The following is a 15162-nucleotide window of genomic DNA, read 5'->3' as shown; positions in this document are numbered from 1 at the left end:
ACAACAAGAGCAAAGGTCCTGTAGCAGTAGCCTGTGTACCTCAGAGAGCCTTCTGTGGAAGCTGTTTGTGTCATTTAGTGCTTTTTTATTTGTGTTGAAGATGTTTTTATTTTCTAAGAATAAATCTGTGGAGATGTTTTCATTCTCTAAAGCTGTTCTAAGTACTCCTTGCAAATTAGATAACTGATGGAGAAAGAATTGTATTCTACTTTTTTTCCCTCCTGAAAATATCCTACTACTAGGAATGTCTGTCCTAGAGAACTTGTGTTTTCAGTGGCCTAATTCAGAATTGGAAAAAATAACCTTTGGAATAAGTATTGATTTAGCCTATTGACTGTTTAAATTCTTTTGCTTTCCTGGATCTGATGCTTCTATTACTAGCACTTTTCTCACTTAACAAGAAAGTTTTTAAATAACGTTAAAATTTTATATGTAAACTAGAGGCCCGGTGCACGAAATTCATGGGGGGGGGGGTGGCGGGGATCCCCTCAGCCCAGCCTGCACCCTCTCCAATCCAGGATCCTTCTCACAATCCTGGACTGCTGGCTCCTAATCGCTTGCCTGCCTGTCTGGTCGCCCCTAACTGCCCCCCGCTACCAGCCAGGTCGCCCCCAACTGCCCCCTCCCTGCCGACCTGGTCGCTCCTAACTGTCCCCCCTTGCCAGCCTGGTCACCCCTTACTGCCCTCCCTGCTGGCCTGGTTGCCCCCAACTGCCCCCCTTTGCCGGCCTGGTTGCCCCTACCTCCCCCCCCCCTTGCTGGACTGGTCGCCCCTCATGGCTCCCCCGTTGGCCTGGTCGCCCCACGCAGCCTGCTGTTCAGTCGTTTGGTCGTCCCTCACTAACCCCCCTGCCGACCTGGTTGCCCCACGCAGCCTGCTTGTTCAGTCGTTTGGTCGTCCCTCATTAACCCCCTGCCGGCCTGGTTGTAGGCAGCCATCTTATGAGGGTGTGAGGGTTAGTTTGTATATTACCTCTTTATTATATAGGATAGGATATGTTCTCCTTGAAAAAAAGTTGTAATATTAAAGGTAAAACTAAAGTCTTTTTGATCACTTCCCCACTGCCAGTACTACTCTCTCTCACCCATATTATCAGGTTTTTTTTATGTTTTTTCAGTTCATTTTCTTTGTATCTACCTGTTACTTATTTATTATATTTATATATAAATATAAATTTTATTTATTGATTGATTGTATAATTCTGTATGTAATTAAAATATAAATCTTATTCTTATATTGTATTTTTATATGTGTATATTTATCTCCTCAACAACAATATCTGTAGATAGATCTTTTTAGGTCCTTTTTATTAATTCTGGAAAATTCTCAGCCAGTACAGGTTTAAGAATTGCCTCTATCACATTCTCTCTCTTCTTCTATAAATCTTTTTTTTTTTAATATATTTTTTATTGATTAAGATATTACATATGTGTCCTTGTCCCCACGTTATCCTCTACCCCCCACCCCCCCCCGCTCATGCCCTCACCCCCCCGTTGTCCATGTCCATTGATTAGGCCTATATGCTTGCATATAAGTCCTTTGGTTGATCTTTCCCCCTTACCCCCACCCTCCCCTACCTTCCCTCCAAGGCCCGACAGTCCAATCAATGCCTCTCTGTCTCTGGATCAGTCCTTGTTCATCAGTTTATGTTGTTCATTATATTCCACAAATGAGTGAGATCCTGTGGTATTTTATCCGCTCTCCAGTTCCATCCCTGCTGTGGCAAATGGTAAGAGTTCCTTTTTCTTCTTCCTCTTCTTAAAGAATACCTTTCAGCATTTCATATAATGCTGGTTTGGTGGTGATGAACTCCTTTAGCTTTTTCTTATCCGTGAAGCTCTTTATCTGACCTTCTATTCTGAATGATAGCTTTGCTGGATAAAGTAATCTTGGTTGCAGGTTCTTGCTATTCATCACTTTGAATATTTCTTGCCACTCTCTTCTGGCCTGCATGGTTTCTGTTGAGAAATCAGCTGACAGTCGTATGGGTACTCCCTTGTAGGTAACTGACTGTCTTTCTCTTGCTGCTTTTAAGATTCTCTCTTTATCTTTTGCTCTTGGCATTTTAATTATGATGTGTCTTGGTGTGGTCCTCTTTGGATTCCTTTTGTTTGGGGTTCTCTGCGCTTCCTGGACTCGTAAGTCCATTTCTTTCACCAGGTAGGGGAAGTTTTCTGTCATTATTTCTTCAAAAAGGTTTTCAATATCTTGCCCTCTCTCTCCTTCTGGTACCCCTATAATTCTGATGTTGGTACGCTTGAAGTTGTCCCAGAGGTTCCTTACACTATCTTCATATTTTTGGAATCTCTTTTCTTTTTTCTTTTTCGGTTGGGTATTTTTTGTTTCTTTGTATTTCAAATCTTTGACTTGATTCTTGGGATCCTCTTGTCTGCTGTTGGATCTCTGTAAATTATTCTTTATTTCAGTCAGTGTATGCTTAATTTCTAGTTGGTCCTTTTTCATGTCCTCCATGGTCTCACTATATTTATTGAGGGATTCATTAAATTTATCGGCGGTTTCCATAAAATTCTTGAAAAACCTTATAAACGTGGCCTTGAACTCTATATCCAGTCGTTTGCTTTCCTCCATTTCTGCCATTTGTGACCTGTTTCTTTGTCTCCGCATTTTGGCTGCTTCCCTGTGTTGATAGAGTGGCCCTGCGCGCCAGGTGTCCTGTAGGGCCCAGTGGCTCAGCCTCCCCAGTTACCTGGGGTGGACACTCTTGATGCACTCTTGGTGCCTTGGTTGTTGTAGGATCACTGGGAGGAATTGACCTCCAGGCCAATTGGCTGTGAGAATCAGCTGTGTCTGAAGTGGGAGAACTTCTGTGCTGAAGACACCCTTCTGGGGCAAGACTTGCTTCAGTGGGGCTTTGGTGCTCACTGAGTCTGCTCCCTGAGTGTGTCCCTTATGGATCTGAGAAGTTGCAATCTGGATGGTCCCCCTCTGACCACTGGGTACACTGGCTCTTGGATCTCTAAGGAGGTGCTAATTCAGTCTCTGCCTGAGGCCACACAGCAGGAGCCACGAAGAGGCTCAGCTGTGAAGCAATGCAAGCCGCTGCGGGGCCTTGGGCCTTCTCTTGGAAGTTCCGGGTCTGCCTGGCTCGGCTGCAGTTAGGTACATTCACATGCAAAAGCCTCTGCTGCAGCCTGGGTCGGGCGGGGTCTCAGGGAATCAAAGGGCGGATCAAGGAGCTATGGCTGATTCTCCGCCCGGAGTTGCGGGTCTCAGTGACCCGCTAATTGCTGCAAGCACCTCTGAGGGAAAGCCGCCTTCAAGTTCGCCCGCTGCTGGACAGACCAGCTTCTCCCCGTATGAGTCCTGGGTCCCCAGAGACTTCCCGGAACCGGAGTTCAGAGCAGTTGGGAGCTTGTGATTCAAAAAGACAGCCGCGTCCTCAGGTGCCACCCCCTTTCCGCGCGAGCCGCCGTACCTCTGCACTTCACCTCCACAGCTCCTCTGGCTCTTAGTGTGCTTTTCTTTCCTTCTAGTTGTAGAATTTACACTCAGCCAGCCTTCCTGTTGTTCTAGATGATGTCTGCTCTGTCCTTTGCGGTAATTTCCAATTGTTGTGGGAGGCGGCAATTTCCCGGTGTTTACCTATGCCGCCATCTTAGTTTCTCCTTCTTCTATAAATCTTATGTACTATTTCTATTTATCCTTTATTTTTACTTTTAAAAATTATATTTATTTTTTATACTCATTACCTTAAAAATTTTATTTATTTATTTATTGATTCTAGAGAGAGGAAGGAAGAGAGAGAGATAGAAACACTGATTTGTTGTTCCACTTATTTATGCATTCATTGGTTGCTTCTTGTTTGAACCCTGACCAGGGATTGAACTCACAACTTTGCCATATAGGGACAATGCTCTAACCAACTGAGCTATCTAGCCAAGGTCTTATCCATCCTTCCTCCCCTCCCCTCCTCTCCCCTCCCCTCCCCTCCCCTCCCCTCCCCTCCCCTCCCATTGATTTTTAGGGAGAGTAGAGGAGAAAGGGAAAGACACAGAGAAACATCAATGTAAGAGAAATACATTGATTAGTTGCCTCCTGCACAAACCCTGACCAGGGCCCTGGCAGGAGAGGAGCCTGCAACCAACGTATGTGCCCTTGACCGGAATTAAACCCAGGACCCTTTGGTCACAGGTCGATGTTCTATCCACTAAGCCAAACCATCTAGGGCAGTGGTCGGCAAACTGCAGCTCGTGAGCCACATGCGGCTCTTTGGCCCCTTGAGTGTGGCTCTTCCACAAAATACCACATGTGGGCGCGCATGTACAGTGCGATTGAAACTTTGTGGCCCGTGCGCAGAAGTCGGTATTTTGTGGAAGAGCGGCACTCAAGGGGCCAAAGAGCCGCATGTGGCTCGCGAGCCTCAGTTTGCCGACCACTGATCTAGGGCACCCTTTATTTTTAAAGATAAAACAGAGATCTTAAAAAAACCACACAGCCCAGGCTGGGTGGCTCAGTTGGTTGGAGCATCATCCTGTACACCAGAAGGTTGTGGATTTGATTCCTAGGTTGTGGGTTCTGTTCTCAGTTGGGGCGCATATGGGAGGCAACTAACTGATGTCTCTCTCCCTTCCTGTCTCTAAAAATCAATTAAAACATCCTCAAGTGAGAATTAACCCCCCCCCCACACACACACATATATAAATAAAAGTACAATTAATTGACTGTCGTTAGCAGCTGTTGATGTTCAATGCCAGATCCATTTATTCATTGGGAATTGCAATATGGTAATATTCTAATTCTATCATTTCTTTTTATATATGTATACTAGTCCCCCCCCGCCCCCGGTGCACAGATTTGTGCACATTGAAAGGAAATTAACTAAAAGGTGGTCGGCATGGCGGGACTGGGTGAGAAGAGCCGGACACCCTGGAACCAACCTCCCATGGTCCCTCCACAGCCGGCCATACCTGGGGTGGTGCAGCAGCTTGAAGGTCGTCTGTGGAGTGAACAGGGTCCCTCCAGCAGGTGGGGTCCCTCAGCCTGGCCTGTGAGGATCGGGCCGAAACAAGCTCTCCGACATCCCCTGAGGGCTCCCGGATTGCGAGAGGGTGGTTCTTGGGTGGGTTCCCTCCTCTCTGGCTCTGGGTGCATCACCCAAGAATCATAGCTACCAAGTCATGACAGCTCGGCAGCTCCTGTGTTGAGTGTCTGCCCCCTGGTGGTCAGTGCATGTCATAGCTACCAGTTGGAGCATCTGCCCCCTGGTGGTCATTGCGCATCATAGCTACCAGTCAGATGGTTGCTTAGGCTTTTATATATATAGATATGTTTTTATTGATTTCAGAGAGAGGAAAGGAGAGGGAGCAAGAGATAGAAACATTAATGATGAGAGAGGCCCCACTGGCGTGGCTCAGTGGTTGAGTGTTGACCCATGAACCAGGAGGTCATGGTTCAGTTCCCAGTCAGGGCACATGCCCAGGTTGCAGGCTCAATCCCGTGTGGGGGCGTGCAGGAGATAGCATTGATGTTTCTATCTCTCACTCCCTCTCTCTTCCTCTCTGAAATCAATAAAAATACATATATTTTTTAAATGATGAGAGAGAATCATTGATTGGCTGACTCCTACAGGCCCCCTACTGGAAATCGAGCCCGCAACCCAGGCATGTACCCTGATTGGGAATCGAACTGTGACCTGGTTTATAGTTCAGTGCCCAACCACTGAGCCACACCAGCCAGGCTATCATTTATTTATTTATCCTCACCCGAGGATATTTTTCCATTGATTTTTCTATTATAATCACCAGTTTATTCTGTTCATCAGATTATTCACTTTATTTTTAGATTCAGTTATTGATAGATGTGTATTTGTTGTTCATAATTTGTATCTTTACCTTTTTCTTCTTCTTCCTCTTCTTAAAGGATACCTTTCAGCATTTCATATAATACTGGTTTGGTGGTGATGAACTCCTTTAGCTTTTCCTTATCTCTGAAGCTCTTTATCTGACCTTCAATTCTGAATGATAGCTTTGCTGGATAAAGTAATCTTGGTTGTAGGTTCTTGGTATTCATCACTTTGAATATTTCTTGCCACTCCCTTCTGGCCTGCATAATTTCTGTTGAGAAATCAGCTGACAGTCGTATGGGTATTCCCTTGTAGGTAACTGACTTTCTTTCTCTTGCTGCTTTTAAGATTCTCTCTTAGTCTTTTGCTCTTGGCATTTTAATTATGATGTGTCTTGGTGTGGTCCTCTTTGGATTCCTTTTGTTTGGGGTTCTTTGCACTTCCTGGACTTGTCTATTTCTTTCACCAGGTAGGGGAAGTTTTCTGTCATTATTTCTTCAAATAGGTTTTCAATATCTTGTTCTCTCTCTTCTTCTGGCACCCCTATAATTCGGATGTTGGTACGCTTGAAGCTGTCCCAGAGGCTCCTTACACTATCTTCGTATTTTTGGATTCTTTTTTCATTTTGCTCTTCTGGTTGGGTGTTTTTTGCTTCTTCGTATTTCAAATCTTTGACTTGATTCTTGCGATCCTCTAGTCTGCTGTTGGAACTCTGCATAATATCCTTTATTTCAGTCAGTGTATGCTTAATTTCTAGTTGGCCCTTTTTCATAACCTCGAGGGTCTCACTAGATTTCTTGAGGGTCTCACTACATTTATCGGTGGTCTCACCAGACTTTTTGAGGGTCTTACTAAATTTATCGGCGGTTTCTAGAAAGTTCTTGAAAAACCTTAAAAGTGTGGTTTTGAACTCTATATCCAGTATTTTGCTTTCCTCTGTTTCTCTCATTTGTGTCCTGTTTCTTTGTCTCCGCATTTTTTATGCTTCCCTGTGTTGATAGAGTGGCTTTCTGTGCTAGGTGTCCTATAGGGCCCAGTGGTCAGCCTCCCCAATTACCTGAGGTGGACACTCTTGGTGCACCCCTTTGTGGGCTTTGTGCACAGTCTTGTTGTAGTTAAGCCTTGATTGTTGTAGGTATCACTAGGAGGAATTGATCTCCAGGCCAGTTGGCTGTGAGAATCAGCTGTGTCTATGGTGGGAGAACTTCTGTGCTGAAGACACCCTTCTGGGGCAAGACTTGCTTCAGTGGGGCTTTGGTGCTCACTGAGTCTGCTCCCTGAGTGTGTCCCTTTTGGATCTGAGGAGTTGTAATCTGGCTCTTGGATCTAAGGAGGTGCTAATTTAGCCTCTGCCTGAGGCTATGCAGCAGGAGCTACGAAGAGATCTGCAGATTCCCCTTCCTTGTTTGGGGTTTGGAGATGCCCAGATGAGGCTCAGCTGTGAAGCAATGCAAGCTGCTGTGGGGCCTTGGGCCTTCTCTTGGAAGTTCTGGGTCTGTCTGGCTCAGCTGCAGTTTGTTAGGTAATTTTCAGATTGCAAAGGGCCAGGGCATTCATATGCAAAAGCCTCTGCCACAGCTTGGGTGGGGCGGGGTCTCAGGGGATCAACAGGGTGGAGCAAGCAGCTATGGCTGGTCCTCAGCCCTGCCCTAAGAGGCCCCGCATCTCAGTGTCCCGGTATTTGGTGCAAGCACCTCTGAGAGGAAGCCACACTCGAGTTCTGAGGGTTGCCCGCTGCCAGACAGTCCAGTTTCTCCCTGTATGAGTCTGGGTCCCCAGAGACTTCCCGGAACAGGAGTTCAGAGCAGTCGGGGGCTTGAGACTCCCTCCCGATTCAAAAAGACAGCCACGTCCTCAGTTGCCAGCCCTTGCCGCACTTTATTCCGCACCTCTGCACTTTATTCCGCACCTCCTCTGAGTCTCAGTGCTTTTCTTTTTCCTTCTAGTTGTAGAATTTCCACTCAGCCAGCCTTCCTGTGGTTCTGGATGATGTCTGTTTTGTCTTTTTATTTCCATTGATTTTTAAGAGAGGAAAAGAGGAGGAGAGAAGATGGAGAAACATCGATGTGAGAGGCACATCAATTAGTTGCCTCCCACATGTGCTCTGACCAGGGCTGGGGCCAGGGATCAAGCTGCAACCAGTACATGCCCTTGACTGAAATCAAACCTGGGACCCTTCAGTCCGCAGGCTGACGCTCTATCCACTGAGCCAAACCAGCTAGGGCATATCATTTCTTTTTATTAGTTGAATTACTTATGTGAAGAGACACTTCCCCTCATCTACCATTTGGTCACCCAGTGGTACACTTCATATAGGAAAAGCAAGATAAATGCTTGATTTTTTTCCCCTTTATCAGTTTTTGAGATAATGAATTGGTTCCCTATCCTCTAAAGGTAACTAGTTGTTGTTGTTTCTTAATATCATTATAAATGCATATGTTTAAATATATTAAATACATTTTGTTCATTGCAATTATTAACATTATTGAAGCTCAAATTGCCCTATGGCAGTGGGAGCCTTTTCATCTTAGCTCCTGAGTCCTCTGGACATGACCCTAATAGTCTTTGATAAATACCTTGCTATGACCAGATGTTCCAGCCTCATCTTGTACATTTCCTGTCCCAGGCCTGGAATCAGCCATTTATTTTCGTTGTTTTTAATCCTCACCCGAGGATATTTTTTCCACTGATTTTTTTTCAGAGAGAGTGGAAGGGAGGGAGAGAGAGGGAGGGAGAGAGAAACGTATCGATGTGAGAGGGACGGATTGATTGGTTGCCTTCCACATGTGCCCCAACTGGGGCCAGGGATCAAATCTACAATCCAGGTATGTGTCCTTGCCTGGGAATTGAACCTGAGACTCTTTGATGCACAGGCCAATGCACTGAGCCACACTGGCCAGGGCCAGCCATTTTTTGAAGAAGCCCTTAGCTTTTTGTTTGTGTGTGTGTTTTCAGTTCAAAGTGGTATTTTAGAATCACAGTCAGGGTGCTGGCTATGCTCATAGCTATTGGATTGATCCTTCCAGAATTCTTGTTATCAAAGACATAGGTGATGATGGAATTATAATATCTCCAGTTAATCATTTACTTATTCTTGCCTTATATATAAAACAGTCTAAGAATGACAATTATTCAATTTTGAAAACAGTTAAAACATTTTATTTTATTTTTTGCATTCATTCTCTCTGTTCTCCCCAATTTTTAAAATAATCATACTGGCCCTGGCCGGGTTGGCTCAGTGCTTAGAGTATTGGCCCTCGGACCGAAGGTTCATGGTCACGGGTTTGATTCCCTGTGAATGAAATCTGAAAATCTGGAAGAGATTCCTCAGGTGAGGATTAAAATCATAAATAAATAAATTAATCATAATCATACTGTAAATGATCTGGTCATGTAGCTATTATATACTAGAGTAGTGGTGGCTAACCTTTTGAGCTCGGTGTGTCAGCATTTTGAAAAACCCTATCTTAACTCTGGTGCCGTGTCACATATAGAAATTTTTTGATATTTGCAACCATAGTAAAACAAAGATTTATATTTTTGATATTTATTTTATATATTTAAATGCCATTTAACAAAGAAAAATCAACCAAAAAAATGAGTTCACGTGTCACCTCTGACACACGTGTCATAGGTTCGCCATCACTGTACTAGAGTCTATCCCTTTTGACCTGATTTATTTGGGGGATTTTAAGGGTACATATATATTGTAAAATACACGTAACACAAAATTTATCATTTAAATCATTATAACATGTACAATTCAGTGGCATTTAGTATATTCACAGTGTTCTGCAACAGCTACTACTGTCTAGTTCTGAAACATTTTCATCGTCCCAAAAGGAAACTGTCTGTAATCATTAAACAATCACTGCCTATTACCCCAATAACAACTAATCTGCTTTCTGTCAGTATGGATTTGCCTTTTCTGAATATTTCATATAAATGGAATCATAGAATATGTGGACTTTGTGTCTGATTTCCTTCATTTAAGCATAATGTTTCCTTTTTTTGAAAAAAACTTATTGTTGAAAGTATTACATATGTTCCCTCCGCCCTTTGACTTCTTATAGCCTACTCCCACCCCCTGTCCCAGGCCTACACCTCCCTATTGTCAGTGTCCATGGGTTATGCATATACATATACAAGTTCTTTGGTTGATTTCTTCCCCCCCACCCCTCGACCTCCTGCCTTCCATCTGAGAGTCAATAGTTTGTTCTATGTCTGTGGATCTATTTTGTTCAACAGTTTATTTTGTTCATTAGATTCCACATATGAGTGGGATCATGTGATACTTTTCTTTCTCTGACTGGCTTATTTCTTTTAGCATAATACTCTCTGGTCCCTCCATGCTGTCTCAACGGGTAAGAGATCCTTCCTTCCTTTTTACTGCAGCATAGTATTCCATGATGTAAATGTACCACAGCTTTTTTATCCACTTGTCTACTGATGGGCACTTGGGCTGTTTCCAAATCTTAGCTATTGTAAATTGTGCTGCTCTGAACCTAGGGGTGCATATATTCTTTCTGATTGGTGTTTCGGGTTTCTTAGGATATATTCCTAGAAGTGGGATCACTGAGTCAAATGGCAGTTCCATATTTAATTTTTTGAGGTAACTCCATACTGTTTTTCCATAATGGCTGCACCAGATTGCATTCCCACCAGCAGTGTACTAGAGTTCCCTTTTCTCCACATCCTTGCCAGCACTTGTCATTTGCTGTTGGTAGCCATTCTTATAGGTCAAAGGTGATACCTCAGTGTGATTTTAATTGCCTCTCTCTGATGATCAGTGACTTTGAGCATTTTTTCATGTGTCTCTTGGCCATCTGTATGTCCATTTTGGAGATGTATCTGTTTAGGTCCTTTGCCCAATTTTTAAAAAAGATATCTTTATTGTTGAAAATATTACATATGTCTCCTTTTTTCATCCATTGACCCCTCTAGCCCGACCCTAGGCCTGCACCTCCCTATTGTCTGTGTCCATGAGTTATGTATACTGTTTTCCATAATGGCTATACCAATCTGCATTCTGGTACTAAGGTTCCCTTTTCTCCACATCTTGGCCAGCACTTGTTTATTAATTTGTTGATGCTAGCTATTCTGACAGGTGTGAAGTGATACCTAATATTCCTTTTAATTTGCATCTCTCTGATGATCACTGACTTCGAGTATTTTTTCATATGTCTACTTTGGAGAATTGTCTACTTAGGTCCTTTGCCCATTTTTTAGTTGGGTTGTTTGTCTTCCTTTTGTTAGGTTGTATGAGTTCCTTACATATTTTGGATATTAACCCTTTATCAGATGTATCATTGATAAATATGTTCTCCCATACTGGGCTACCTTTTCGTTTTGTTGATGGTTTCTTTTGCCGTGTAGAAGCTTTTTATATTGATGTAGTCCTATTTGTTTATTTTCTCCTCAGTTTTATTTACCCTACAAGATGTATCCGTAAACATATTGCAATGAGAGATGTCTGAGATTTTGTTGCCTGTGGTTTCTTCTAGGATATTTATGGTTTCACAGCTTACATCTAAACATTTTTATCTATTTTGAGTAGATTCTTATGTATGGTGTAAGTTGGTGGTCTAGTTTCTTTCTTTCTTTCTTTCTTTTTTATTTTTTATTTTTTTTAATTAAATCTTTATTGTTCAGATTATTACATTTGTTCCTCTTTTTCCCCCCCCATAACTCCCCTCCTCCCAGTTCCCGCCCCACCCTCTGCCCTCACTCCCCACCCACTGTCCTCATCCATAGGTGCACGATTTTTGTCCAGTCTCTTCCCGCATCTCCCACATCTCTTTCCCCCCCAAGAATAGTCAGTCCATTCCCTTTCTATGTCCCTGATTCTGTTATAATCAACAGTTCATTCTGTTCATCAGATTATTTATTCACTTGATTCTTAGGTTCACTTGTTGATAGATGCATATTTGTTGTTCATAATTTGTATCTTTACCTTTTTCTTCCTCTTCCTCTTCTTAAAGGATACCTTTCAGCATTTCATATAATCCTGGTTTGGTGGTGATGAACTCCTTTAGCTTTTCCTTATCTGTGAAGCTCTTTATCTGACCTTCAATTCTGAATGATAGCTTTGCTGGATAAAGTAATCTTGGTTGTAGGTTCTTGGTATTCATCACTTTGAATATTTCTTGCCACTCCCTTCTGGCCTGCAAAGTTTCTGTTGAGAAATCAGCTGACAGTCGTATGGGTATTCCCTTGTAGGTAACTGAGTTTCTTTCTCTTGCTGTTTTTAAGATTCTCTCTTTATCTTTTGCTCTTGGCATTTTAATTATGATGTGTCTTGGTGTGGTCCTCTTTGGATTCCTTTTGTTTGGGGTTCTCCGCGCTTCTTGGACCTGTAAGTCCATTTCTTTCACCAGGTGGGGGAAGTTTTCTGTCATTATTTCTTCAAATAGGTTTTCAATATCTTGCTCTCTCTCATCTTCTGGCACCCCTATAATTCTGATGTTGGTACGCTTGAAGCTGTCCCAGAGGCTCCTTACACTATGCTCTCATTTTTGGATTCTTTTTTCATTTTGCTTTTCCGGTTGGGTGTTTTTTGCTTCCTCACATTTCAAATCATTGACTTGATTCTTGCACTCCTCTGGTCTGCTGTCGGGAGTCTGTATAATATTCGTTATTTCAGTCCGTGTATGCTTAATTTCTAGTTGGTTCCCCAATATAAGATTGAGGGTCTCATTAGTTTTCTTGTAGATCTCATTAAGTTTATCGGCGGCTTCTAAACAGTTCTTGAGAGACCTTAAAAGTGTGGTTCTGAACTCTATATCTTCCATTGACAATTTTGTCCTGTTTCTTTGTCTCCGCATTTTGTTATGCTTCCTTGGTGCACCCCCTAGTGGTCTTTGTTCGCAGTCTTATAGTTAAACCTTGATTGTTGTAGCTAATACCAGGGAGGGTTTGACCTCCAGGCCAAGTGGCTATGAGAATCAGCTGTGTCTGCAGTGAGAGAACTTCTGTCCTCTAGGGAGGTGCTAATCTAGCCTTTGCCTGAGGCTATCTGGCAAATGCCTCTGTGCAGGGCTTGGGCAGGGCGGGTCGCACAGGATCAACAGGGTGGGCCGGAGAGAGCAGTTATGGCGGCTCTCAGTCCTGTCCCCAGGGGCTCTGCCTCTCTGAGTCCCAGCACCCGCTGCAAACCTCGGAGAGAAAGCTGCACTCGCTCTGACCGAAGCCAGACAGTCCCGCTTCTCCCGTTTGAGTCTGGGTCCCTAAAGACTCGCCTGTATCTGGAGCTCAGAGTCTGCGACTCCCTCCCGATTGAAAACGCCAACCGCGCCCTCCGCTGCCAGCCCGCTCCGCGCACTCCGCACCTCAGAATTTGACTTCAGCACTGCGCCTCCTCTGAGTGTTCGTATGCGTTTCTCTTTCCTCCTAGTTGTAGGACTTCCACTCAGCCAGCGTTCCTGTGGTTCTGGGTGATGTCTGTTCCATTTTTTAGTTTCACTTTTGAAGTAGTTGTTCAAGGCAGCAAACTCCGGCGTTAACCTATGCCGCCATCTTGGTTCTCCCTTTCTTTCTTTCTTTTTTTTTTTTTTTTTTTGCATGTATTGGTCCAATTTTCCCAACACCATTTATTGATGAGACTGTCTTGACTCTATTGTGTGTTCTTGCCTCCGTCATCAAATATTAATTGAGCCTAATGGCTTGGGTCAGTTTCTGAAGTCTATTCTGTTCCATTGATCTATATGCCTCTTCTTGTGCCAGTACCAGGCTGTTTTGATTACTGTGGCTTTGTAGTATAACTTGATATCTGGTATTGTGATCCCTCCAACTTTGTTCTTCTTTCTCAAGATTGTTGTAGCTATTAGAGGTCTGTTTTGGTTCCATACAAATTTTTGGAGTACTTGTTTTAGATCTGTGAAATATGCCATTGGTTTTTTAGTAGGAATGGCATTGAATCTGTAGATTGCCTTGAGTAGTATGGACATTTTAATGATGTTAATTCTACCAATCCATGAACACAGTATATTCTTCCACTTGTTTATATCTTTATCTCTTTTTTTAATGTCCTGTAGTTTTCCAAATACAGGTCCTTTACCTCCTTGGTTAAGTTTATTCCTAAGTATCTTAATTTTTTTGTTGTTGCAGTAGTGAATTGGATTGTTTAGTTTCTCTTTCTGAGAATTCATTATTGGTGTATAAAAAAGACATCGATTTTGGGGTGTTGATTTTGGGGTGTTCATTCTTTTGTTTCCCTTGTCTATTTTTCACTTCTAGAAACAATTTTATTTTGTTCTTTTTCAACCCTGCTTAGTTATTCTTTATAGTTTCTGGTTGACTACTCATACTTTCAATCTTGTCAAAGTTCTATTTCTTTAAACATATTAATAGTTATTTTTTATTCTCTCTGATGTTTCTGCTGCTGCTTGCTCATGGTACCTTGTTTCCTTTTGTGTTTGGAGAGCTGCCAATTTTTCTTGGATGTTTATTTGTGGGGATGTTTTATGGCCTGGGCTGAAGATGGGGCACATGGACGATATATGGTAGCATTTTGTGTCCCTTTTCTCTTGCTTATTTTTAACATAGAAAGCATTAAATTATGCTTATTTATCTGCAACTTACTTTTTTGTTGTTTTGTTAATCCTCAGCTGAGGATATTTTTTCTATTGCTTTTCAGAGAAAGAGGGAGGGTAGGAGAGAGAAAAAAAAAACATCAATATGAGAAAGACACATCGACTGGTTGCCTCTCATAGGCACCCCAAACAGGAGTGGGGAGTGAACCCGAAACCCAGATACGATGTGCCCTTGTCCTGGAATCAAACTCGTGACCCTTTGATGTGCGGGCCAACGCCCCAACCAGGTAGCCATGCTGGCTAGGGCTCTGCAACTTACTTTTCCCCACCAAAATGCAACAGTATATCATAGTGCTGTCATTGAAGTGGTTGTAATGAATTGCCCTTTGCCTTGTTATCTGGGAACTGTAGGTGTATCCTGAGTTTGAAGATCAGAGAGCTTGTCTGCCAACTGGATCTTTTCTGACTTGTTCCTCAGACAACACCATTCGCTTCTGGAACATAAATAGCAGCCCTGACTCTCCCTGGCAGAAAAACATCTTCAGTAATGTGAGTGACTTCAAGGTGAACCATCTTTTAGGAAGAACAAAGACCTGCTTTAAGCTAGGACATTGAGACAGGAGGACGTTTTATAGGATCTTGCTATTAGACTGCACTCGGGGCAGGAACCAGAAACCAAGGCAGGTTACTTTTTTGTTTCTCTCTCTCCCTCTCTTTCCTTCTGAGTAGAATAGCTCTCTTTCTGCCAGTGAGCAGCTGCTGTCCAGGTGTGTCTACCCAGCCACTCCAGGCAACCTGACATACTCAACAGAAGAGAAATTGCTCCC

General features: G+C 43.1%; 1 protein-coding gene across 1 annotated transcript in view; it reads left to right on the top strand.

Annotated features, from left to right (window-relative positions):
• Positions 1-15162, top strand: part of WDR62 (WD repeat domain 62) — a 58031-nt gene that overhangs the window by 15090 nt on the left and 27779 nt on the right. Inside the window, 1 exon segment of the mRNA XM_036345836.1 lies at positions 14747-14884. Within this exon segment, the coding sequence (XP_036201729.1) occupies positions 14747-14884 (138 nt within the window).

Source organism: Myotis myotis, unplaced genomic scaffold, assembly GCF_014108235.1.
Source record: "Myotis myotis isolate mMyoMyo1 unplaced genomic scaffold, mMyoMyo1.p scaffold_m19_p_19, whole genome shotgun sequence".
In the NCBI taxonomy this organism is placed as follows: domain Eukaryota; kingdom Metazoa; phylum Chordata; class Mammalia; order Chiroptera; family Vespertilionidae; genus Myotis; species Myotis myotis.
The sequence above is the reverse complement of the archived record's forward strand: the minus strand, read 5'-3'. Positions and strand labels throughout refer to the sequence as shown.